This window comes from Panthera pardus, unplaced genomic scaffold, assembly GCF_024362965.1.
Source record: "Panthera pardus isolate Hobbes unplaced genomic scaffold, ASM2436296v1 HiC_scaffold_24, whole genome shotgun sequence".
Lineage (NCBI taxonomy): Eukaryota > Metazoa > Chordata > Mammalia > Carnivora > Felidae > Panthera > Panthera pardus.
The window spans coordinates 26,587,773-26,615,746 of NW_026526810.1; the positions used below are offsets into that span (position 1 = coordinate 26,587,773).

General features: G+C 35.3%; 1 protein-coding gene across 14 annotated transcripts in view; it reads left to right on the top strand.

The window, feature by feature from the left end:
• Positions 1-27,974, top strand: part of MYO9A (myosin IXA) — a 282,783-nt gene that overhangs the window by 174,562 nt on the left and 80,247 nt on the right. For 9 of the 14 annotated variants that reach the window (XM_053888877.1, XM_053888879.1, XM_053888875.1 and 6 more), the window contains 9 exons: positions 702-1,021; positions 1,616-3,202; positions 6,895-6,994; positions 7,499-7,714; positions 16,661-16,773; positions 22,570-22,712; positions 25,338-25,561; positions 26,075-26,191; positions 27,707-27,895. In XM_053888877.1, the coding sequence (XP_053744852.1) occupies positions 702-1,021; positions 1,616-3,202; positions 6,895-6,994; positions 7,499-7,714; positions 16,661-16,773; positions 22,570-22,712; positions 25,338-25,561; positions 26,075-26,191; positions 27,707-27,895 (3,009 nt within the window). The remainder of the gene's footprint in view (positions 1-701; positions 1,022-1,615; positions 3,203-6,894; positions 6,995-7,498; positions 7,715-16,660; positions 16,774-22,569; positions 22,713-25,337; positions 25,562-26,074; positions 26,192-27,706; positions 27,896-27,974) is intronic. The other 5 variants (XM_053888886.1, XM_053888887.1, XM_053888888.1 and 2 more) reach the window with 2 other exon arrangements.

Genomic DNA, 27,974 nt, shown 5'->3' on the forward strand with positions numbered 1-27,974 from the left:
TTCATTTTTGAAATGTTCATAGCATCAAAAGATTACCTGGCATATACTAATAGACCATTGATAAACATCGATGGAGTTGAAGTTAAATTAAATTGAATTTATAGCTGTAATGTCTTGTACACTATGGTTAGGGGCAAAGGAATTATGTGCCTTAATTTTTGTTGCCTTAGTTATTTTTATTTGATTGTTTCCTGAGTGATATTTGAGAGTTATATATACATTGCTCTTGCTCTGTACTCCTCTTGGATGATAGGTATCTTATTTCATATTTTATCTGTTTTATTTTTTCCTTCACTGATTTATATGATGACCGTTCTGTTCTCCTCCATAGGCCCTTTTCTTTTAATACAAGAAAATTTTTAGAATATTTATCTTTGAAACATGTGCATGTTGACCTTAAACCCATTAATATTGGCAAAACTATAGCCCAAGAAGATAATGTAATTTGTTAAAGCATCAAAAACTTTTAAATTATTTTAAGTTCTATAATTAACTTCATCGAGGTTATATTCTCTAAGAATTGTTTTAGCCAAGCATATCTGGAAAATAAAGCTTTTTTTTTTCACTTTAATCAGGCACAATTTAGCTATTTAGCCACTTAATCTCTAATTACAACACAATAAATTTATTATTTTTCTTTTTTCTGTGAAAATGTGGTATAAGATATGACAGCCATTTCTATTGTTTTGTCTTCCTCACAGCGATTCTGGAGGAATTATCTAAATCAGAAGCAAGCCAGAAATGTAGCTGTGCAGAAGGATGCTTTAGTTTTGGCTAGTGCAGCCACGCTTCTCCAGTCTTCCTGGCGTGCTCATGTGGAGAGGCAGCGGTATTTGGAGCTCCGGACTGCAGCCATCATCATCCAGCAGAGATGGAAGGAATGCTATAGGCAGAGGCACATGGCTGCTGTCTGTATTCAGGCAAGATGGAAAGGCTACAGAGAAAGTAAGAGGTATCAAGAACAAAGGAGCAAAATTATCCTTTTGCAATCAATATGTAGAGGATTCAGAGCAAGACAAAGGTAATTTGTATTGTTATGATACTTACTCCTTTCCTCTTCAGCTATTTTGTTTATATCTTTGCTCTTAACATTTGCCTAACTTGTATTAGAATTGGTTATGTACAATTTCGTCCTTCTCCACTAGGCTGTGATGTTCCTAGCAGTTTTAACCCATATTGTATGGTCTCTAAAAGAAGCTAAACAGATACTTATTGAATTAAATTGGATTGAAAACCTACATGGTCTACAGTTACAACCACTAAGAATTGATTTTACATTAGGTTGAGTCTTTAAAATTTGGCAATGTTCAGTTGTTTTTATCTTCAGAAACTTTAATTTCATTATTAAGGTTTACCTTAAAATAAAGTTATTTCTAAAATGAGAGCTTTACTTCTGAGTTAATTTATGTTTTGACTAGGATGCCCTATTAGGATTAATGTACTTAATAAAGTATCTCACTCATAGAAATAGAATAATGAAATGTGCATCCAAGTTAGTTTAAGAAGAAAATTTTGAAACTTTCAAATTATTTCTTAAATTCTCAGTAAAGTGTATTCTCTCCAGTAGTAACTAAAAAATCTTTCTAACCCATTTTTTTTTCCTGTTGTTATATAGATTTAAAGTTTTAAAAGAACAAAGACTGAAAGAAACAAAACTAGAATTTGGATTGGCAGATCCTGAGCCATATGGAGCTCTGGAAATTCAGGGCTCAGACCCTTCAGAATGGGAGGATTGTTCCTTTGACAACAGAGTGAAAGCTATAGAGGAATGTAAATCTGTGATAGAGAGTAATCGAATTAGCCAGGAGAGTTCAATGGACTGCTTGAAAGAGTCCCCAAACAAGCAACAGGAGAGAGCCAGAAGCCAAAGTGGTGTGGACTTGCAGGGAGAAGTGATTGTAAGAGAGAGACCTAAGTCCTTAGAGGATCTCCACCAGAAAAAAGTAGGTCGGGCCAAAAGAGAAAGTCGGAGAATGAGAGAACTAGAGCAAGCTATATTCAGTTTAGAATTGCTAAAAGTTCGTTCTCTTGGTGGCATGTCTCCTTCAGAGGAACGTAGATGGTCTACAGAACTGATGCCTGAAGGTCTTCAGTCTCTACAGGGTACACCTGACAGTGAAAGCTCTCAAGGAAGTTTGGAACATCTGAGCTGTGAGGAAAGCCAGAAGAGCAAACTTGAGTCCATAATATTAGATGAAGGAGACTTGCAGAGTCTGTCGCCTAAAATATCTAGCAGTCCAAAATTTGATTCACAGGACAATGCCCTCAGTTCCTCAAGTGAGACTAACTATACCATGATTGAAAAGGGAACACCCTCTGACTCAGTGCATTTGAAGAATGGGACTGTGAAGGAAAAATTGGTTTGCAGTTCTGAATCTATTACCTGTAAGCCACAGCTGAGAGACCCCTTTATTTCAAATAGTCTGCCTACATTTTTTTATATTCCTCAACAAGATCCACTGAAAACAAGTTCCCAACTAGACACAGGTATCCAGAGAAACAAGCTATTAGAAAGTGAAGAAACACTTTCAGCTCTTACTTTGGATATCAACAGGGAAGCCAGCAAGTACCACTCCTCCGGAGAAAATCAAGTTGTCATGTCTTTGAATACAGATTCTTCTAATACTGTGCTGAAGAAGTTAGAAAAGCTAAACACTGAGAAGGAAGAAAGGCAAAAGCATTTGCAGCAGCAGAATGAAAAAGAGATGATGGAACAGATTCGTCAGCAAACAGATATTTTAGAGAAGGAGCGTAAAGCCTTCAGGACCATTGAAAAGCCACGAACTGGGGAGTTGTTCCTGGCACCATCTTTCCATCCATCAAAACAAAGAGTAGAGAGGCCGTCCTCTCTCCTCATTCTGAATACCCCAAATAAGGAAGAACCCAATGTACTAGGGCCTCCATTAGTAACTGTAAAAGATGCAGTTCTTCCAAAAGACAGCACTTCTGCTCACCTGTCCCAGAAGGACCGACCTGTCACCTTATTCTTTGAAAGGAAAGGAGGCCCATACCAATCTGCTACTACCAAGGAATTATCCAAGACAGACAGAATGTGTACCCAAATGAATGTAGCCTGTAAACTTTCTAATAATCGTGTTTCCAAAAGAGAGCATCATAGGCCAGCTCAGTCTTACATCCACAAATCTGATGGAACTACTAGGGTCATTTTCTTCACACCAAAGGACAATATGAGTATTTCCCTGTAAGTGAAATGATATTTATTTTCTGTGTAAATGGGAAACTTTTTGGAGAATTTTGCTAAGTTGCTTTAATCTACCTCAACTATTTGTATGGGTGCTGCCGAAATGAGCCATTTTCTCTGTGTAAAAAAATTCCCTTAATGTTGACTCTAGCAGGGTTCCTGAAATTGGATATAATTATACCATAGGAATCTTTGACTAAGCATAGATGGAGTTTTTTGGTTTCTTCTCATTAAGTGAGAAAGCATTTGTGAAGGTCAATACAGTGCCTATAAACATAGTAGGCTAGGCATTCGGCAAATGCTGGTTGTCTTAGATTTTTCATGTGAGGCAAGTCCAGGTTTTTATTGTCACACTTTAAAGTTAATGTACTTTGTCCCAGCTCTTGGCCTATTGGGTCTTCATTGAGTACTTTATACATTTTTGGTGTGTAGTAAAAAACACAAAAAGAATAAAATTTACCATCTTAACCATTCTTAATTACATACGACAGTAGTGTTAACTATATGCACATTGTTGTACAGTGGATCTCTAGAACTTTTTCATATTGCAAAAGAAACTCTGTTACCTATCAAACAGCAACCAGCCCTTTCCCCTTACTCCAAGCCCCTGGTAACCACCATTTTTCTTTTTTCTTTTCTTTTTCTTTTCTTTTCTTTTTTATTTTGAGAGAGTGTGCATGTGTACTTGAAAGCTGGGGAGAGGGGCAGGAGGAGAGAGAGAGAGAGAGAGAGAGAGAGAGAGAGAGAATCTCAAGCAGTCTCCTTGTTCAGCACTGAGCCCAATGTGGCTCAGTCCCACAACTCTTGGATCATGACTTGGGCTGAAACCAAGAGTTGGACACTCAACTGGCTAAGTCACCCAGGTGTCCCTCCTTGTGACCACCATTCTACTTTGTTTCTAAGAGTTTGACTACTTAAGTGGATGCCTCATATGAGTGGAAGTTCTTTATACTTTTAAGTTTTCTTAACTTGTGGTCATCATGAGCATCATGAGAAAAGCACTTTTTAAGTGGAACATAAAAACAAAGATGATAAAATTTAAGAAATTTTATTAAGTCTTTGTTGTATAGTGGATTCTTTCAGTTCTCCTGGGACAATGTCAGTGTTTTGTTTTTAAATATTTTTATTTTGAGAGAGAGAGAGAGAGAGAGAGAGAGAGCGAGTGCACAAGACGGGGGAGGGGCAGAGAGGGAGAGAGAGAATCTCAAGTAAGTTCCACACTCTCTGTAAATGTGGAGCCCAACATGGGGCTCGATATCACAACCATGAGATCGTGACCTGAGCCAAAATCAAGAGTCAGATGCTCAACCAACTGAGCCACCACGGTGCCACAAGAATGTCAGTGTTTAAATGAAAGGAGGGTATATATCTTAGAGCTAAAAAAATTAAATTTCACATTAACTATGCAAATAACCTTTTCTCTCTTATCATAGCTTGAGCTTTTAAATATTTTTGTCTGTAAAATTACATACAGATTTTATAGAAACTCTTTGTAAATACGAGCAAAAAATCATTGGTATTTTTTTTTCCATTAGGGGTTTCTGTATGGTATTATGAAACGCAGTTGGACTAAATGACAGCTTGAGGTCCTATACCTACCCATTAACCTAGAGATTGCCCAAAAGTTCAAAGACTTTGTATAAGCATATATAAGCCCATCAGAGTGTTAAAAACATTATTTCCTGTCATTCTGATTAAGTTTAGTGATGGGAGGTGTGTGTGTTGTATGTTTGTGTAGTTGTTGGATCCATGAATCAGTTCTGTGAAAGGCTTACTTATAGATTTCAAAAACATTAATCATTCTTGTGAATCCTTGTAAATTACTTTTGTCATTTTCCAAGATAAACAATCTTAAGGGTACTTGATCTAGTTTGCTTTGCCTCATTAAGATGTATTTATCTTCAAAATGATTATGTGTTAGGTTGTTTCTGTGAAAGCTTAAATAAAATTCATACTTTAAGTCTTCTTTTATTGTATAAGTAATACTATAAACCTTAGCACTTTATAGAATTGCAAATGTTGGTAATTCTAAACTATTTTGTCCAGTTGCCACACTATTATAGATGAGCTCACTAGGCCTATAGAGATGAAATGACTTGTTCAAAATCACATACTGAGACAAATAGCTGGGAATGGAACTTGAGTTTCATGATTAGGAATCACCATTGGATTTCATGATTAGGAAGTAATTTTAGATTAGTGTTCTTTCTGTAGAAAAGAAATGCACTTTCTATAGATAAAGTGCATTGTGGCCTTCATCTGGTTAATGAAAGAGAACAAAAAAGAAATCATGGAGAAATATAAAGAAAATGCTGTGAGTTTAAAAGTTGGCTAGGGTGTTCAGATGCTATCAAACATTGTTTTCTTGTTTTGAGAATAAATCAAAGGCCAATAGGCTTAACTGTGGCAAGACAGATTTTGATGAAAGGGAGTCTTTTAGGATAGCCTAGGATTGCTAGGTTTGATCGTGGGTTGGTCAAAAAGGGAGATACCTGAGACGCCTTTAGCTAGGAAAGGTTGCCATCTATTTTGGTTTGTTTAGGGATTTATGCATAGGGTAAAGGACAGTATAACTTTTATGGCCCCTTGGTCTTCACTTATAAAAATTAAATGGAAGATTTTGCATGAGAGCAGTTAGTCTGCCAACTTGTATTATAAGTTAGTGTGTACTTTAAACCCACCACTATGTTAGAAGGTAAGGTATGATTCTCAGTGAGCTTATAGTTCTAAGGAGAGGATAATGGTATGTTGATAAATTTTAAGATTCATGGTTCTGAGTTAAGGTAGGTAACAGAATTTAATGATAAAGTAGTCACATCATGTGGTTATTCAAGCAAAATTAAATTTTCATAAACTAACACTGTGCTATTTGTATGGCATACCTCTTTTAACTTAATAATTTCTTATCCTTCTAGTGTTGACTTTGTTCTGTATAATAGTTAAAAATTTTTTTTAACGTTTATTTATTTTTTAGAGACAGAGTGTGAGTGGGAGAGGGGGAGAGAGAGCGAGGGAGACACAGAATCCAAAGTAGGCTCCAGGCTCTGAGCTGACAGCACAGAGTCTCATGCAGGGCTTGAACTTATGAACCATGAGGTCATTACCTGAGCCTAAGTTGGATGCTTAACTGACTGAGCCACCCAGGCACCTCACTGTTCTGTATAACAGTTTTAAAACTAAGATAGTAGATGAAAGCTACAGAGGGATTTCAGAAAGGAAATTTGCTAACCAGGAGGAACCATCTCAGTATAAAACAAAGTAATGGGATCTTTATCACTTAGTAGCTACTTATCAGGTATTTTATAATGATTAGAATAAAAGGTCCCTTCTAAGACTGATTTTAAAGATTTGGGGATGTAGTATTTTCCCTTATCAAATCCATCTGTTTTCTTGAGCTAGTTCTGCTGCTACTATTCTTAAACATATATCATAGTAGAATATACCCAGTGATTATCAGGGACAGGCTTCTAATTCAGTCACATATGTTAATTCTTGATAATGCTATTAATTAGGATAGGCAGAAAAACATTGATACGTTGTTTTAGGAATTGGGTAAGATCTGGAAATATTTATGTGATTTTCTAGAATTCTTTGACTTGGCTTGTTAGGCTATATTTCATGTTGTACTTTAAGACTGTTGCCATGGGATGTCTGCTCGGAATTGAAATGTAATCCTGTTGTTTTATCTTAAGTGTCAACAAGGAAGCCTTAAACAGTGGAAATCCTCTACTCCATAAACAAGATGAACCAAATTGGAAACCTGTGAAATTAACTGGGCCGGGCCAAGGAGAGGTAAGTATTGAATTTTATCTCTCTTATGCAAAATAGATGCACCTATTTTGGAAATTATTATTCTTATAAGTAGAGCACCTCATTTATGCATTTACTCCCAAGTGTTTATGGGAAAGAAGCAATGAGTTAAGTCTCTTATACTTAGGGAAGTGTACTTTAGGGAGGGAATGGTGACTCAAATCCCAGATTATGTTTACAAAAAAGATGTTGCTTAAAGAAAGAAGGCAATTTATGCAAGTGGCTTTGGTGACATATTATGGCGGTGAAAGATGACTTCCTTGGCGATGGAGAACAGTGTAGATTTAGCTTCCATTTGTGTTTTGTCCAGAGTAATGTATATGGATTGCTTTTGGTTATCTCTGTCACTTCTAGAAGAGAGGATACAGTGGGGTGGAGGGATGTTTCAAGAAACTCATGAGCTCTCAGATGTCTTTCATTGGCATCGTCTCCAAAAAAAACCAAAACAAAACATTGTTGTGTTATTTGTTTTATCATTTGGTCAAGCAGGTTGCCAGACCGGCCCATAAAAAGAAAGCTCGAATGGCGCGGACGCGCTCCGATTTCTTGACTAGAGGTACTTTTGCCGATGGGGAGGGGGATACAGAGGAAGATGATTACGATGACATTATTGAGCCCCTTCTCTCCCTTGATCAAGCTTCTCACTCTGAGCTAGGGCCTGCACCCAGCCTGGGTCAGGCCTCTCACAGTGACTCCGAAATGGTAATTTTACAGCAATATAAGAAATATAGGGAACAAGCAAATCTGATGGGAATAGTGAGTAGTCTTTGCTAATCTAAAGCTAACCTTTGCGGCTTCTTCCTTGTATAGTGGTTTGTACACGGGAAACCTCAGTGAACACAGCAATAAAACTAAACCTTAATTTAATAGGACCAGATAAAGGGCACTTTAACAGCATATATCAAATCATAAATTAGGGGAAATTAGGGTTATTTAATTTAGCACTAATGTAGAGTTTTTCTATTATATCTTAAAAGGTCTAGATCAGGGGCCCCCAAATTGTTTTCTGTAAAGGGCCAGATAGTAAATATTTAGATGTTGTTGGTCAGCTCTGCTGTTGTAAAGTGAAAATAGCCATAAATAATAAGTAAACAAATAGGACTGTGTTCTAGTAAAACTGTTTACAAAAACAGTGGGCTGTATTTGACTTGCTGGCCGTAGTTTGCTGATTGATCCTTGGTCTAGTGAATAGGGTATGTTGTTAAATAATCCAATTGCTTTGAACTGAAATGGTACTCTCCTTTTTTTTGTTTTTGGCCTTTAAGCTTGCTTCCCCTCCACCATTATTTAGTAATAGAAAATAAACATGATTTTTTTTAAGTTTGTTTATTTTGAGACAGAGAGAGAGAGCACACACAAGCAGGAGAAGGTCAGAGAGAAGGAGAGACAGAATCCCATGCAGGCTTCTCACCATCAGCACAGAACCCAATGCAGGGCTTGAACCCACAAACCGTGAGATCACAACCTGAGCCGAAATTGAGTTGGACACTTAACTGACTGTGCCACCCAGGCATCCCTAAACATTAATTTTTAAAAAATGTAATGAACAGTGCCAAAAATGTTTTCTTGGACCAACCTAACCAGGCAGAAGTCTATATGTAATGTGAATTTGAATTAATCACAAATTATAACATTGGAGTTATGTTTGAATAAAGCTACACTTAGTCAAAATATTTGACCAAGAGTATAACTTTATCATCATATTTCATCCAAAATTAGGTATATATAGTTTGACAAGTATGAATGTATTTATGGATATAAAGTATTTGATTTTGGAATTGTCCTGGAAAATATACTATATAAAGAGTCTGTTATGTCTAATATGTACTAAAACATTATCACTTATCAAGTGGAGTGATATATGTGGTTTATTTCCATGCATATCCTTAATTAAGTTGGGTTTCTAATGTTATTCTTTAGTATATATTCATTATGGGAGAAAAATTTTAGGTTGGTCTTTTGACATATTAAATATTTCATTTTTGAACTGTTGTAAGCTGTTTGTGCCAAAGAATTAAATCTTCTGCTAATTTCTAGAATACCCTCCTTGTCTTTATCTTCCGTTAGATAGACCCCATTTTTAAATGATAATATTGATAATCTAAGAAGAAAAAATAAAAATAGAAAACTGTATGACTAGGTCTCTAATTAGACAAATGAGTCTTTACCCTGAGCTAAACCATAGGGCTATAAAAGTTAGAAACAATCTGTGTATCTATTAATATATATAACTAGAGCCAAAGCCCTCTCTTCAGTGTAAGGTAAAGTAACTCCATTTTGGAGGTGCCCTGTTTTTGAGTTATAAATAATGAAACTTACTCTACCATATGATTAGTGGTTAAAGATGAAATTATGTTACAGAGCAACTAATTTTACTAAAAAGTATTCTTTTTTTTTTTTTTTTTAGTGTAAATAGGGAGCATACTTAAATTATTCTCTAAAGCGTACATAGAATTTTAATTTGTGGAAGAACTTAGCATTGTAATTGCTGTTTTGTTCCTGAGAGTTTGCTTTGTTACAAACCTTAGTCCTTTTGGTGGTAGAATTCTTCCTCACTGAAAACTCTTACTGAGATGAGCTGGAGGTTGGGCTTTCTGCTTGGAGCATTTGGCCCCATTAAGGGTTCTAGCTGGTAGCCTCTGCCTATGATTCTGTTCACCTGCTTTTGACGGTCACTGCATGCCAGTAGTTGTAGAGCACTCTGTATCCCTGCACAGTGTATATAGCCCCCTTTCCAGCTTTCTCACTGTCCTTCTGTTTCATCACTAGCTATTTTAGGAACAGGTGGTGGTGTTTGTTTCTGGTGGACACTTGCATGAAGCAGCTTTGCTTTCTAGAATATGCTGATAGATAGTATTGGGGTTGGGGGTGGAAAGGGTGGAGACAGTTTAAAATGTGTTTCTGTTTGTTTATCTTGAAAATATGCCGTGTTCTAATGTTATCTGATACTATGAAGATGAAGACTAATTGTTTGTAAATGGGAATTCTCAAAAATTCAGGTATCTCCAGGATTTTAAATAGGCTTGATTTTCTAGACACATGGGTTTTTAAAAACTGGATTTTTTTTTTTTTTCCTGGACAAAGTGACCCTGTCACTTGCGACATTCTCTAAAAACAGTGTCATTCAATCTTGGAAGAAGCCGTCTTACCTTTCCACTTGCAAAATAACTGATCCAATAGGATAAAGACAGTTATAAATGAATTACCTGAAGAGGATTTGATAAGCACTACCTCCTGAATTCATCAGTGGTTAATTAAATTAACATTAATTAATTGTTACCTGCTAGGAGGAGTGGAAAGAGTAGCAGTTTCCTTTTTTTTTTTTTTTTAACTTTCTGCCTTTAATTCTGCCATTTGAATAACTATTTACTCTCTGTATGCTGCTCTCGCTCAGTTCTTCTATCCGTTGTGTTGGCTTTTACCCAAGAAGAATATGTTCTGTCACGTAATACTTAAAAAAAAGTTTATTTAATGTTTTTATTTATTTTTGAGAGAGAGAGAGCGCACAAGTGGGGTAGGGGTAGAGAGCGAGGGAGACACAGAATCAGAAGCAGGCGCCAGGCTCTGAGCTGTCAGCACAGAGCCTGATGTGGAGCTCAAACTTGTGAACCGTGAGATCATGCCCTGAGCTGAAGTCGGACACTTAACTGACTGAGCCACCCCGGTGCCCCTGTCATGTAGTATTTTTAAAACCAATTTTTATATAGTTTTTAGTTTCTCAATATTCTAGATGGTAAGTGAGTTAGTCACATCATTTCTATTCCTTATTGGTAGGATTGGTATAGGTAACGTTATAGTTTCCTCTCTCATTCCCTAGATGGAAAATAATCATCTCTGTGGGCATGATTCCTAAATAGCTCTCCAAAATTTGTCTTCTTTATCTCCAGTATGATAAATTTCTCATTTTACCCCAAACCTGCTGTCACTTCCTGTTTCTGTTTGTTATTCTCTGAGATATTCACTAGTCCTTGTCTTTGTTGAATTTTCCTTCTCACCACCACTCTCTCCACAAAAAATTGCCAGAAAAACCTGTAGATAGAGCAATGCTAAGGTTTTTAGCTTATTTTACAGTAAAGGAAAATCTACCTTGGCTAGGCCTCAGAAAGGGGAAGCCAGGAGAGGATGTTTATAGAATTTTAGAACCTAGGCTGGTGATTTTGAGATGGGTCTTGCAAATTAGAAATCTGGTTGATATTGAACAGTTCATGACATGAAAGGTTTGGATTGGCAGTCCCAGCACAGCAGCCATACTGTTGAATATACTTAGGATTTATATATGTATTCCCCCCCCCCCCCCCCGAAGTTAGGGATGGTTCATAGCATCGCAACTCTCTGCTCTTTAAAGATTTGGTAGAATTTCCCTATGAAACCATCTTGGATTGGTACATTTTTATGGTGTAATTCGTTACTTCTATATTTCTTCTACAGAAATTAGTCTTACAAACTTTCTATCTAAAGGGGTCAATTTTGGTAAATAATTTCTCTTATGAAATTATTCATTTCATTTAATCATTCAGATTTATTTGCATAGAGGTCTGGAAATAATCTCATGATTTTTAAAAATTTTGTTTCAATGGTTATTTCCCTTTTGTCATTTCATATTTTATAGAGTTGTGTTTTTTCATTTTTTTCTTTAAGTTAGCTAATCATTTGTCTTTGTTACTTTTTCCCAAAACAACAGGATTTTTATTTATGATACCTAGTTCCCCACCGCTTCCCCGTTCTCCACTGATTTCTGCTTTTACCTTTATTATTTATTTCCTTATATTTTCTTTTGGTTTACTGTCTTATTTTTCTACATTTTTTGTGGGGAATTTAATTCACTTATTGAAGTTATTTTTATTGATACAGGTTTTTAAGGCTGTGAATTTTCTTCTGATCACTACTTTAGATATATCTTGTTTATTCTAATGTGTTTAAGTCTTCAATTACTTTTTGAAAATCTGTAATTTCAGTTTATGTTATTTTTTACCCAAAACCTGCTCAATAAAAATCTTTTAGTTTTCAGAGGAAGAACCTTTTTCTTTTTTAACTTTTTTTAATTTCTAGTTTTATTGTATTGTGATTAAAGAGTATTTGTAATGCTTCTAGTTGATCAAATTTATTGGTTATATTCTTTATTACTTAATATGTGGTTAGTTTTTGTGAATGCACCTTGTGCATTTTTTAAGAAGGTATATATTATGTATTCAGAATGTAAAATTTCAAAATATAACCATAATTTCTTCCTTACTGATTAGGTTGTTTACCTTCTATATACTTACTATTGTTTATACAGCTATCTTATACAGAGACTGTTGTGTTAAAGTTTCCTATTATTCATTGTGAATTGTGGCTTTTGGTATCAAAAAGTGTCCTTTGTCACATTCAGTGCTTTTTGCTTGAATTCTACTTAAATAATAGTATTATAGCCTCTATTTTCTTAATTATTTCCATTTGCCTAGAGTACTTTTACTCATCCCTTTATATTTAGCCTTTCTGAACCCTTTTGCTTTAGATGTGTTTTGTATGCATTATAGTTGGTTCCTACTTTGTGAGCCAAATTAAAATTTTTTTTACCATATCGATGAGTTAAATCTATTTATATTTATTGATATAACTGATAGCTTTGGTCTCAACTCTTATAATTTTATGTTGTTATTCTGCATTATGTTAAATTTGCTGTTTGTTACTTTTTTATTTCACTTTTTAAAATTTCTTTTGATATGAGGTGGTGTGTTCTTTTCTTTGGGTTTGTATATAACTTTAAAAAATGCCCTTAATTTACCATATTTTATTTTATTTTTATTTTTTTATTTACTTTTTAAACATTTATTTATTACTGAGAGACAGAGAGAGACAGTACATGAGCACAGGAGGGGCGGAGAGAGGAGGAGACAGAATCAGAAGCAGGCTCCAGGCTCTGAGCTGTTAGCACAGAGCCTGACATGGGGCCCGAACTCACAAACCATGAGATCATGACCTGAGCCGAAGTCGGACGCTCAACTGACTGAGCCACCCAGGCACCCCTAATTTACCATATTTTAATCTATTATTCTCCAGTTAGTCATTTATAAAAAAATATTTTTTAATTCTCACCTGTTTTGGCACAACTATCAAATTATTCTGGTCTCTACCTTTCCTCTGTTTTTTAGGCTTTTACTTCTACTTTGTCAGAACATTTAATTTTACATATTCTTTCACTCTAGTGTCCATCTTTGTTTTTTGTCTGAGATCTATTAAATATCTGAAATGATCACATCAAATATTTTGCTGAAGTTTCCATATTTATCTCTTGATTGGTTGTAGCTCTGCTCCTAATACTTTACTCAGGAAGGCTCATAGCTCTGGAATTCCCTTGATATTTGAAGGGACATCTTGGCTACATATAAAATCCTTGATTCATACTTTACTTGATTTATACCTGAGGTTTTGAAAATGCTATTTTATTGTCTCACTTTGTTATTTTTGGAAGTCTGTTACCAGACTAATTCTCTTGCTGTTTCAAAGAGTTATTGGCTCTTTTTACTTGGAGACTTCCAGAATTTTTTTTCTTTATATCTAAAAGTTAGGATATGTCTTCAACTTCATCATCACAGGTGAGTTATCCCATATACCTGCAGGACTTGTATGTGTGTGTGTGTGTGTGTGTGTGTGTGCACAAATTCAGGTTTTGCCTTATTCTTGAAACTCTTGGATTACAGTTTTAGATATTGTGTTCCATCCATTGTTTTGTTTTTCTTGTAGGGACCCCAATTATAAATGATTTTTTCTTCTTTTCTTGTCTTCCAACTCAACTACCTTCTCTTCTGACTCTTTTCACTCATTTCTTTATATCACTTTACATTCTTTATTATCTTTCTGCCTTTGTTCAGTCCCTTTTAAATTTGCATTTGTGTATTTTCTCCCTTGGGCATCTTCTAAGCTATTCTTTACTATCTTTTTATTTCTTTCCTGAGTTCATTTGACTCTTTTCACTTCTTCCTGGTTTTTCTAGGAAGGGGGGAGCTCATTTCTGTTTTTAATTTTTGAATTTCTGATTAATATGGTATTTCATATATGAAGTTATTAAATTCATTTTTGATTTACAGTTTTCTACTTCATGCTTGGTTTTGGTCAGTGGGAGATGGGTTAATCAACTGCATTGTTTTGGTTTTAATTTTCTTTGTTTTCTTATTGTAGCTTGTGTAGATTTTGTATGTCTTAATTTCTGCATATTCATTTGGGATAGTTTATAAGTAACTTGATTTCAAAAGGGCTTCCTCTTCTGTCAGTGTAACAAAGAAAAATTTATTTTACAGGCAGCCTCTTTTGGGTCTGGTAGGTGTGTGAGTGCGTGTGTGTGTGTGTGTGTGTGTGTGTGGTGAAGGCATAGTTGTGTCTTTCATTTGTTACTTTTTTTTTGCCTTGCTAGATTCTAAATTTTACCCTTCTGCTTCTTTTCCTTTTCACTACTCAATCTCCAAAAGGCACCCCTTCCTTCTTTTTTACCTTCATTTTCCTCAGAAGCAGTGATTTTAAAAATATGTCACCTTGGTGGCACCTGGTGGCTCAGTTGGTTAAGCGTCCGACTTTGGCTCAGGTCATGATCTCGCGGTTTGTGGGTTTGAGCCCTGTGTCAGGCTCTGTGCTGACAGCTCAGAGCCTGGAACCTGCTTCGGATTTTCTCTCTCTCTCTCTCTCTCTCTCTCTCTTTTTTCTTTCTCTCTGCCCCTCCCTCACTCATGCTCTGTCTCTCTTGCAAAAATAAACATTAAAAAAAAAAAAAAGTCACCTTGAATCCCATGCAGTTTTAAGTCCTTTCTTTTTAGTCGGTTCTCTGATCTCCTAGTGCTCAATATTTGCGTCAGTTTTGAGTCACTATAGATGGATTGATTTTTTTTTCCTCCTTGTCAGTCATATATATTCTTTGCATGCCTAGAAATAGGCATTATTGGATGCCTGACATTGTGAGTTTTGTCTTACTGGGTGCTTACTGGGTACTTTTGTATTTAATTAATATGCTGGAGACTGTTATTTCCAGTAATGTTCTAGAGCTTGGTTCTGGAAGCAATTTGTTCCTAAGCAATTAGGTCTTCCTTTTAAGATTTGTTAGTTACATTGTATTGAATATTGGAAATTTTCTAAAAGAGTAGCTTTCAGGTGCTCTCACTGCCAAAAAACAAACAATGTGAGGAGGTGATATGTTAATTAGTCTGACTGTAGTAATTTTAATATTTATATGTAAATTGAACTATGTTCTATACTTAATATACAATTTTTATTAAATAAAACAAAGATTTGTTAGGCTTAAACAGAGTAATAGTTCACTTAGGGCTCATTATTGACTATTGAGGCAAGATCCTCTGTGTACTTCACCCAGTGCCCTGGGAATCATAAAGTTATGTATTCTGACTCTTGGGTACAGGCACTATTACTGGGATTTCATAGGTGTGGGATTCTATTTCCTTTAAACCTTTCAGGTGATCCTTTGCCTGGTCTTGGGTAGTTGTCTGACATAGAAGTATTGATTAGTACTCAGCTAAATAGTTTCTGAAGATCTCTAGAGTTCTTTATTTGTGCATCACTTTCCTCTTCAGTACTCTGCCTTTTGGTCCCTAGTCAACCTTGGTCTCTCTGGACTTCAGCTTCATGTGTCCAACTCAGAGAGTCTGACAGGGTTCACCTGGATTCCCCCTCCCTGTGTAACAGCCTGGAAACTGTCTCAAGGCATTAGGCTGGGGAAAATGAAAGACTTTACTTCCTTTGTTTCCCATCTCTCAGGGATAACTGTCCATCATCTTGATAACTGCTGGTTCTTACTATTTTGTGTGAGTTTGTGTTTTGTTTTTGTTTTTGGTTGTTTCAGACAAGAGGATAAAACAGGTCCCTGTTAATTCTTCTTGGCCAGAAGCAGAAGTCTGTTCTTTAAATTTTAGCAATCCATGTTATTTTCTATTTATGTTGATAAGGCCATATCAAGCAGACTAAAAGGCTAAAGAAAAGTACTATAATTATAGAAAAATGAAATACTAGGAAATGATTTGAATAGGTAACAAGAAATTTTCTCCTCCAAATTTTAAAGGGGCACATTGTAAACAAATGGAACAAAAATTGCTGATTGAAATTCAGGCCCCAGTTTGATAAAGCCGTGTAAGTTGTTTGTATAGAGCATTAGTGGTGATAATGATCTTTAATTGTTTGGTCTTTGTTTTTGCTTTTGTTTTTTTTTTTCCTTCTAGATTTTTAAAATCCTTGACTGAGTATAATAAGAATCTATAATAGCAAGTTAGGCCATAATAATTATTAACTTACAGGGACAAATAAAAGGCATGAAAGACTGTACTTAGTATTCTAGATTTATCAGATCCTGGATCTTTTGTCTGTATCTTTAGTTGGCTTTGACTTCTTTCATACCTTTCCATTTGATATTCATTGTTAAGTTGTCAGAAAACATGAGCTGGTAGGTCCTATTCAGCATTTCATTGACCCAAGTTCTTTTTACTTCAGATTAGGAAGTTAATAGAGTTTTTACTAGGTTATTTTAGTTCAATGAATTGCTAAATAATATGAATGTATTTTTATATATTTTTCATAGATATAATTCTCAAATTCTATAACTTGAGTTTTAATTACAGTGCTGTTATAGTTACTTGGTTTTAAAGTCTTCCATATATGTAATTATTACAGACATCACAGCGATTTTCTTCAGTTGATGAAGAAACAAAGCTTCATAAGACTATGTCTCAAGGAGAGATTACAAAATTGGCAGTGAGGCAGAAGGCTTCAGATTCGGATATAAGGTATATACACCAAGTTAATAGGGGTGATATCATTTTATTTACTAATCAACTATAGTTTATACTTAGCCTCTTTTAAAAAGCATAGTTGATAGAGCAGCTAGTTTTGAAATTTATTTTTCAACAAATATTAAGTACTTACTATGTGACAGGCATCTGATAGTTCAGATTTACATGATGAGCTTTATGTTTCTGTATGTTTAGCAGTGTGATTTGGACAAAGTCTTTAAATCATTATACAACTTGTGATCTTTTTGTTGTCAGAAAGGGAGATTAACCAGATGAGAGTGACAATATTTTCCAGCTTTGGATTTGGATTCTGTTCTCTGAGTTAAAGTGTTTTACAAACAGAACTGGAAAAGACTGTCAGGAAATAATTCTATTCCCTTTAAGAGAATATATGGAGTTCTTATTTGACAAGTAAATATCTTTGTCTCTTATTGTGTTACAGAAGGCAATTGGGCCTTCACTGAACACCTGAAGATTACATTGAAATCTTTCTGGTTCTTAGTCCTACTAAAGACCACTTCCTAAATGTCTATAGAGGCATAATCCAAGATAATGCAAATCCTGACCAGATTATGTTAGAGATCAAATTTTGGGAAAAAGATATACCATAATAGAAAGAACCTACGGCTGGAGATAGCAGATTAAATATATAAATTTAATTTCTACTTCCTCCTCCAAAATTTTTAAAATGATAAAACCTGTGCAGGTCAAACAACAACAAACAATAAAACAACGAGAGACAACAATAGTAAAATTGTGGAATCCAAAAAGGAAATAGACAAATTTTAAATGTCTTAATAGAAGAAAGCTGAATCATAAACCAACTGGGTAGACCTGAGAAAGAAGCCTCTGGCTGACTGATCTTCCCCAATCATAGCAGAAAGCTGGAAATTTATTCTCTGGAAAGGATAAAATAGAAGATCTCTTTACTTGGAGTTCTCAGATACATTTGAGGACTGGGGTACATATTTGGAATAAGGAGATTTAATGAATGTTTACATACTGAATATTAAGATTCCACTCAGTTTCCGCATTTCACATATCCCCTTGACAAATCGTTCAAAAAGTCTTTGGGACTTTTGTACAACTCCTAGGAAAGACCAGAGGTATTGGTATCAGAGGCTCGCCCTACAAAATAGACTAGCCAGATAACCATACAAGGAAGACCAGTTCGGAAGCTCCACCAATGCACACTAGAACTTCCAAATAGTGCTTTTTCTCAGCCCTGTATTTTATCACTGCATTTGAAGAAACATCTTAATTTTTTTTTTACATTTATTTATTTTTGAGAGACAGAAACAGAGCACAAGTGGGGGAGGGGCAGAGAGAGAAGAAGACACAGAATCCGAAACAGGCTCCAGGCTCTGAGCTGTCAGCACAGAGCCCGATGCAGGGCTCAAAGTCACAAACTGCCAAATCATGACCTGAGCCGAAGTAGGACATTTAACCGACTGAGCCTCCCATGCACCCCTGAAGAAACATCTTATATTAAAGAAACTAAAACTAATGGATATAATACAACTTGGAAAAAATAAACTATGCAGGGGAAAGGGAACTTCAAGACAGACAAGTGAAACTAATCAGCAAACCTGTATAAATAAATATAACTGCATACATGGAACCAAACAAAGTGCATGAAAGACAAACATTCATTATTAAAAGAGCCTTTGAAAACTAAAAATATGATAACATAAAGAAAGAACTAGAATAGTTGGAAAGAAAGTTAAGGACATATCTCAGAAGGTTGAAGAAAAAGACAAAGAGATGGAAGACACAAGAAAAGGTAAGAAAATCGCTTTGGGCTGTAATCATCAAAACAATATGGTACTGGCTCAGGAACAGACACATAGCTCAGTGGAACAGATAGAGAACCCAGAAATGGACCCACAAATGTGTGGCCAACTAATCTTTGACAAAGCAAGAAAGAATATCCATTGGAAAAAAAGACAGTCTCTTGAGCAAATGGTGTTGAAAAAGCTGGACAGCAACATGGAGAAGAATGAACCTGGACCACTTTCATATCATACACACAAGAAAACTCAAAATTAGTGAAAGACCTAAACGTAAGACAGGAAGCCATCAAAACCCTAGAGGAGAAAACAGGCAACAACTTCTTTGACCTCGGCTGCAGCAACTTCTTACTTGACATGTTTCCAGAAGCAAGGGAAACAAAACAAAAATGAACTATTGGGACCTCCTTAACATAAAAAGCTTGTGCATAGTGAAGGAAATAATCAACAAAACTAAAAGGCAACCTATGGAATGAAAGAAAGTAGTTGCAAATGACATATCTAATAAAGGGTTAGTATCCAAAATATATAAAGAACGTATATAAAACTCAACACTCAAAAAATGAATAATCCAGTTAAAAAATGGACAGGAGACATGAATAGACATTTTTCCAAAGAAGACATCCAGATGGCCAACAGACACATGAAAACATGCTCAGCATCACAGATCATCAGGAAATACAAACTAAAGCTATAAGGAGGTATCATCTCACACCTGCCAGAATGGCTAAAATCAACAAGATAAGAAATAGCAGGTGTTGGTGAGGATGTAGAGAAGGGGGAACCCTTTTACACTGTTGGTGGGAATGCAAACTGGTGCAGCACTCTGGAAAACAGTATGAGGTTCATCTAAAACTTAAAAATAGAACTACCCTATGATCCAGCAATTGCAGTACTAGGTATTTACCTAAAGGATACAAAAATACTGATTCAAAAGGATACATGCACCCTGATGTTTAAAGCAACATTATCTACAATAGCCAAATTATGATAAATAGCTTAAGTGTCCATTGATGATTAGATAAAGAAGATGTGGTATATATACACAATGGAATACTACGCAGCCATCAAAAAGAATGAAATCATGCCATTTGCAGCAATATGGATGGAGCTAGAGAGTACTGTGCTAAGTAAAATAAGTCAGAGAAAGACAAATACTGTATGATTTCATTCATATGTGAAATTTAAGAAACAAAACAAATGAACAACAGGGAGGAAAAAAAAGGGAGACAGACTAAGAAACAGACTCTTAATTATAGAGAACAAACCAGTGGTTACCAAAGGGAAGGTGGGTGAGGAATGGGCGAAATAGGTGATGGGATTAAGGAGTGCACTTGTTGTGATAAACACTGGGTGTTATATGGAAGTGTTGAATCACTGTATTGTACACCTGAAATGAATATTGCATTGTACGTTAACTGGACTTTAAATTAAAAAAAGAAAAGATAAGAACATAGAGCAGTTCAGAAGATCCAGTGACCCACATTAATAGGAAGTTCAGAAAGACTGAACAAAGAAAATAAAGAGGACCAATCATTAATAAAGTAATTTAAATAAGTTTCACAGAACTGAAGGACATGGGTTTCTAGATTGATAGCGCCCAATGATTGGCCAACATAATGGATGAAAACAGACCCGTACTAAAAGACATGTCATTGTAAAACAATAGGGACAAAAGGAATTTACATAATGATGATGATGAAAGTAGCTTTTCAAATGATGTTTGTACAAGTACTGAGGGAAACCATGCCAAATTAGAGCAGATTAGAAGGCTCTGGGAGAGATTTCTTAAAGAAATGGAGTACTTACTGTGTTTGAACATGTTGAAAAGAGATGTACACAACTAGGAAAGCATTTCGAAGTGAATTGTATGTGGATAAGTGAGCAAATGTAAAGCAAAACCTTAACTCTAGAGAAAAAAATAGGTTATGCAGGGAATTACATGCCTTAGTTGTGAATATTATTTGTGTAATAAAAAGTGGCTGTTACAAGAAAATATTATATATTGAGCTAACTCAAATTGCCATTTGATTCTGTTGGGGGCATACCTGTCTGTGGAGAGTGTAGAACAGGAGTGTTGGAACATGCTTAATCATTACTTGTGGTCACAAGGATGGCAGCAATATAAGTATGGTAAATGTTAAAAAGTTAAATCAATTCAAAAGGGTTGCCTCCAGGGATCAGAAAAGGAATGAGATGGCAGAAGGATGCTGTCCTTTGTAATAAGCCTTGTAGAACAACTTCTCTTTACAGTATATGGATGTGTAAGTTTAGTCATAGGCTTTAAAGAAAGGAACAAAAGAAAAAAGAATGTGGGTTTCAAAACCAGATAGACCTGTTTTTAACTTCCAGCTTCATCAGTACTCTGAGCCTCAGTTTGCTCATGGGTAAAAAGTAAGGATAATAATAGCTATTTATCATAGTAGTTGTGAAAATTAGGTATATCATAAAGGCATATCATGCTTGACTCCTGGTAGATGCTTATATTTATTTTGATTGAATGAACATAAAAGGTAAAAAAAGAAAAAACAAAAAATGAATGCGCAAATAAGCTCTTGGGGTATGGGGTTAGGATACATGATGTATGGTCAGTAAATGTGCACTGTTATTATCCTACGGTTTTTTTTTTTTTTAATTTATATGATAGGAGAAAGTATATAAGCAATAATAATGAGGCTTATATATAAGCAATAAGAATAAGGTAGTATAACAATCAATATAGTTATGATTTTCAACTTCATTACTCACTGGCTGTGTAGTCTTGGGAAAGTTACCTAATGTCTAAGCCTCCAGTTTTTCACTTATAAAATGGTTTTTGTAGTTTGAAAGTAAACTTGTTTTTATAATTAAATAAGGTAAGCCAGTGTAAGCACTTGTGCCTAGAGAAAAATAACAACTCAAATAAATGGTAGCATTTGTTAAATAATAGTATTGATAACTTTTACATATAAATCACATTAAAATATTTTTTATATAATGGTAAGTGGAAAGGTTTAAAATTGTATCTTCATCAGGGCGCCTGGGTGACTCAGTCAGTTAAGCGTCTGACTTCAGCTCAGGTCATCATCTCACTGCTCATGGATTCAAGCCCCGCGTCTGTGCCGACAGCTCAGAGCCTGGATGGACCATGCTTTGGATTCTGTCTTCCTCTCTCTCTTGCCCCTCCCCTGCCCATGCTCTGTCTTTCTCTGTCTCAAAAAAAAAAAATTGTGTCTTCATCATGATTACAGTGGTGTAAAAATAAATGGGCATACTTATGGATAAAGACTTGAAGGGAATTAACAAAAAAAAAAAACAAAAAAGGTAAACTGATACATTTTAGAGTGATGGGATACCAGTGAGGTTTTTTTTTTTGTTTTTTTTTTTTTTTTAATTTTTTTTCAACGTTTTTTTTTTATTTATTTTTGGGACAGAGAGAGACAGAGCATGAACGGGGGAGGGGCAGAGAGAGAGGGAGACACAGAATCGGAAACAGGCTCCAGGCTCCGAGCCATTAGCCCAGAGCCATTAGCCCAGAGCCATTAGCCCAGAGCCTGACGCGGGGCTCGAACTCACGGACCGCAAGATCGTGACCTGGCTGAAGTCGGGCACTTAACCGACTGCGCCACCCAGGCGCCCCACCAGTGAGTTTTTAAAAGGTATTTTCTTTGTTGTTGTTTGTGTGCTAAATCCAAGCTGGAAGGAGGACAAGAGTGAAAAGATACCAGTTTAGGAATCAGAAAACTTTAGTTAGAATTCTAGTTTTACTGCTTTGTAGCCATATCATTTTCAGGAATTATTTAACATCTCTGGGTCTTATTATTTCCTGTATTCAAGATGAGGAAACTATCTCCCTTCCAGAAGTTTAAATGTGAAATTGAAGGTTAAATATGATTAAACTTAAGTGTGAAGGTTATATGAAGTCATACACATGAAAGGTTTATATGGGTTAAAGTGATGTAGATATTATCACTGCAACATACTAATTTCTTTCCATTTTTACCTTTATTTTTAAAAATAGACCTCAGAGAGCTAAGATGAGATTCTGGGCCAAAGGGAGACAAGGGGAGAAGAAGACTACCCGAGTGAAACCTGCCACCCAACCAGAGGTGTCAGCATTCTTTGCTGGCTCAGATATGATTCCAGCTCATCAGTTTCCAGATGGTAAAAACAGATAGAGGGTGGAGATTGTATTTCTAATTTTCTACTCTTTCTGAGACTTCACTGTTCCTGTTGGTCAGATATTCTATGAGATAGGACCAGGATTGTTAAATCCTCCCTTAACTTTATAAAATTACATTGTACCTATAATAGAAGTTCCAAGGAAGTGTACAAAACGGTGAAGTAACAACTTCAAGAATGATGGTGATTCTTCGGTTAGCCTCAGTTTTCTACAGTGTAAAAATTTAACTGATATTCATTCACTTAACAAATTTGTGTTTTAGTAAAAATTAAGATAATAGCAGCTAATGTTTGAGTGCTTACCATATGCAAGGCACTGTACTAAGGATGTTGTATGTATTAACTCAATTGATCCTCACAATTTTTTGAGGTTGGTATAATTATTATTCCCAATTTATTGATGAGAAAGCTGAGGCACAGAGAAGTTATTTGCTGATACACATATTGTAGTTGGCAGAGCTGAGATTTGAATTTAGGTAGCCTAGCTCCGGGGGCTAAACCCCTGTGCTATATATTAAGTATGTACTATACTGTCAGTGTCTCGGACCTTATAAATGTAGCTGTTATTTTAACATTTTGGACATCAGTCACAACACACTTGGAAGTACCCAACAGTGAGTTCATCTGTTGAGAAAACTGGCCTTTCTAAATGCTAGAATTACTAACTTTCCAAGGATTCCAGTAATTCCAGCATTAGATGATTATGCCATTTCCCCCCAAGCCTTTGCTCAAGCACGTGTGAGAGTTTTTAATCATTACGTAAAAATGCCAGCTATCTTCAGCAATGATGGGCTATATACCAGAGATGAGTGTGTGGTAATGAGCGGATGAAATACCAGTGGGTAAGTGAAATATCAGGATTGAATAAAATAGAAAGTGGATCTAGGAAGAAAGTTATTATCTCTAAAGGAAAGATAGAGCAGACCCAGTTAAAAGAGTAGACAAAACTTCTCATATCTAGGGTAAGATAAAGGGACAAGGAGAAAAGATCATCAGGTTTCACATAGGAATGGATGAGCCCAAGCAGAGGCAGTTGTGCATCAGGGGAAAAAATGGTAGAGCTGTAGTTAGAGCCCTATTTTTGCATGTTGTGGCTTTGCTCCTATCAGTTAGCAACCTGATATGGATAAAACCAATAATAAATTAAATGAATACTACAAGTTCAGTTTGGAAATTTGGGAAATTCTTACCATTACATTACTAAGAGGATCTCTTTCCTATATCTTATCTGGTTTATAGTAATCATTCTAAATTTTTCATTTTTCACAGCTCTATTCTCAATGGCTAATTCTCAGGAAGGAAGCATAAGGCTCTTTAGTTGATGCATATATTATTAGCAGGCTTCACTGTGTGTTGCTCCTTAAGGATATGTATATAAAAATTAAAATTGTAGCTTTTTACTCATCTTTGGGTAGCAATTTATTAAGGTAGCCCTTGTTTTTAATACCGAAATAGTATTATAATTTCTACAGTAATCATTATTTTATTTAAGAAAGATATTGACTTTGCTAAATGAAATAATTAGATACTTATATGTTTAGGTTATATAATGGAATTAAAGTCAGTTGATACTAATTTGCACATACATATATCCTATATCTTTATAATTTTTATTGTGGTGCCATATCTTAGATTGGGTTTGCCTTTCTGCTTGAAGTGGCATTTAGCATGTAGGAGGCTACTTTTTTCCTTCATTATCAGAATTAGCTTTTAGAAGGAATGAGGACATACTATTGGATAGGTGAATATGTGTCAGGGAAACAAACTGAAATGTGAAGTGAGAAGGGGCCAACATTCTTATCAAGCCCCAGGTAGGGCTTTGGCAAACCCAGTATAGTTCTGGATTGTGATGGACTTACATGGAATCTAATTTCGCTGTTGTAAATAGTTATTAAGAAGATTTGTTGGGCCTTCCAATATTATATACAAATCTAATGCACTCCAGGAGATTTCTCAGAGAATTCTAGGAATCCTAGGATTCCTGAGAAATTTAGTTATTTGGGAGATATGTAAGACAGTCGTAAATACTAAAGAGACCGGGGAGAAATGAGCCAGTTTGACTTAACCTGGCTCCCTAGACAGGTTGCCAGGCTAACACCAGATAATATAACTGGAACATTTATGGCTTTAGACCCTAGTAATGAAATAATAATAATTAACGAATTTCACTGGTTTGCTGGGCTCATATATAGCTGAATGTTCATTCAAACTAATATAGTAAAACTGTGACTGGGTTAACAGCATGTAATGTGCCAGGGTGATTACATCTTCTTTTTTTTTTTCTTTGGGACTGTGGTATCTGATTCCAGGCTTCAGTTCTACCAGACCCCTCTATCCAGGTTTTTGGTATCAGACCTTAGCCCCTTGGGAGACATGGTGGCATTTCCTTTCGAAAAGTGATAATTTTAAAATACATTTTCTGTACAAATATGCAGTCTGGATTTATTGCTTAATTGCTTAACCTCAGACATTAATGTTACTTGGCTTTTCAGATACTTACATATGTTTCCTTCAGTGACTTACTAAAGGAAGTTAAACTTAGAAGAATATGGAGATTTCAATATTTTCACTAAAAATTTTTTTTTGGATACTTATCTTGAATTGTAGAATTAGTTCAGTATCACTCGACACCTCCTTTGAGCCCAGACTTGCCTGGTAGTTGCCGGAAGGAGTTCAAAGAGAACAAAGAACCTTCTCCAAAGGCAAAGCGGAAGCGAAGTGTGAAGATCAGCAATGTGGCTTTGGAATCTGTGCACTGGCAAAATGACTCTGTCCAGATCATAGCAAGTGTCAGTGATTTTAAAAGTATGGATGAATTTCTTCTGAAAAAGGTACACTCTGCATGCTGAGTTAAGCCCCTGATTGGTTTTGACTATGGAATACGTGTGTATATCAGAATATGGCCCTCATGGATCAAAGTTATATATGCTTCAGTAAGTTAGATGGTCTTTTCTTTATCAAAAGGTACAAATAATAGGATATACATTACTCAGACTGGGTGGACAGGATTTAAGGTTTTATGCTTTAATATTGACTTCCATTTTACTATAACTGTCCCATTATATTCCATTGTAAAGGTGAGACATGTCATTGCATACTTGGAGTTTTTTCTCAGGTGACAGAACAATAGAATAACACAGTGTTAGAAGGATCTTAGAAATCATCTAGTAGTAATAAAACATTTGCTTTCTAGTCATGATTTTACCTGGGACCCATAATATCAGGAGCTTGCACTTTCAGAACCATCAGGACCATCATTGTTGAAGAACCAATCAATATCACTATTGTGTTCACCTGTTTTTAATTAGTTGATTATATGCAAAAACTCTTTCTGTGGCCTCCAGATGAATGACCTAGATAATGAAGACAGCAAGAAAGACACATTAGTGGATGTTGTATTTAAAAAAGCCCTAAAAGAATTTCGGCAGAATATCTTCAGCTTTTATTCATCTGCCTTGGCGGTAAGTTGGACTGTGTTAGGAGATACTCAGTAGTTCAACATATGAAAATTTGGCAGTGCTGCAGAAGATCATACAGAAGCTGTGTTCAGTGAGAGATTTCTCAAATTCTTTGTTTTTGTTTTAGGAATAGGTAGGGAAAAGCATACCTATGGGTCTTAGATTAATACCTTCCTTCAATTTCCTTAAGTAGGTTTTTTTTCCCCTCTTAAGATATTGAATCTTCTTAAGATGATGAATTCAAATATTCTAGATGTGATTCTGTGGCTCTCTACTATTTTGACTTCTCATAATCCTTTTAGCTCTAGCTTTAGCTTTTAATTCTCACATGTGTGGAATTATATATTTTTCCCCAGTGGAATTAGAGCATTTATGTTTGCTGATTTATATATATCAGTTTATTTCACTTTCAGACTTACCTTATAATTTTATGTGATATTGGTTATGTTTTAGAAAATTTATTTTCATGCTAAAGTATATAATATAATTCTTTGATCTCTACAATCTATGAATTCTCACATTGTATAAATAATTGTGTTTAATCATTTTTCTTTGTTCAATCTGTAATTTATTGTGAAAAGAGAAACCAGAACTTTCTTGTGTACCCTCTACTTTTTCTTTCTCAATATAAGACTTTTTGATTTTTTAGAAACCTCAACCATGCAGTCTGAGAGAATAGGAATTTCAAGACCATAGTAAGAGTAGTAATCAGGCTATGGCAAATGACTAGGTTTGGGTGGAGACAACGTTGGCCGTATTTTTCTAATCCTGCTCAGCTGCTTATTATGCTCATGTCTTTCTCTGCTTCATACCTGTATTTCCTAGATTAGGGACTCAGGGTTGTTGGGTGCTCCAGTACACTTAAATTACATAGGAAGAACCAAAATTATAAAGCAGAGCTTAATAGTGGTTTTCTAACCCTAGATCAAAAATGTTCAACTTACTTTGAGGAAGTGAAGGAGAAACAAATTCTAAATGTGTTTAACACTTTTTGGTCATTTAAAGCCCCTTTCTTCTCATAAAGATTCCAGACCTTATTTAAATAAAAAAGTTAATTCCATGTAGATTTCTGTGCATGTAATACAGTGTTAGTCAGGGCATATCACTCTTTGGAAAAATAAAAGTTACCTAATGTATCATTAGACAAGGATTCAAGTATTCATTCTTTCAATTTTAGAGTGGAACTATCCAAACAAGGTTCATCTTTGAAGCAATGGGTAATTAAAAGGGATGCAAATAATCTTTATAACTAATTATAGTTTATTGGAAAGTTTCCAGGACTTTTTCAGATTGTTATATTGTTTAAATTGTTAGGTATTTGACTCAAATTTAATAGGTTTTATTTGGCAGACATTCCAAGTAGAAGAGTTTACAAATACCACATGAGTTCATGGGCATGCCCATTAGAAAGGATCCTAATCTTTATTCTAAGCACTACCTAATACAAGTTCAATCAACTTCTATATTTATAGAATTTCTTTATAAAACCTTAACATTTCTTCTCTTATTGCTTATTAGGTAGATGATGGGAAAAGCATACGGTATAAAGACCTCTACGCACTATTTGAACAGATTCTGGAAAAGACCATGAGACTTGAGCAGCGTGATTGGAGGGAATCTCCAGTCAGAGTTTGGGTTAACACTTTTAAAGTGTTTTTAGATGAATATATGAATGAATTCAAGACTCTGGATTGTATACCCACAAAGGTAAATATAATATGTTTTGATTTCTAAAAAGGATTCAGTTAAGAATTTTTAACAGTCTGTTTGACACAGTGTTTGAGAA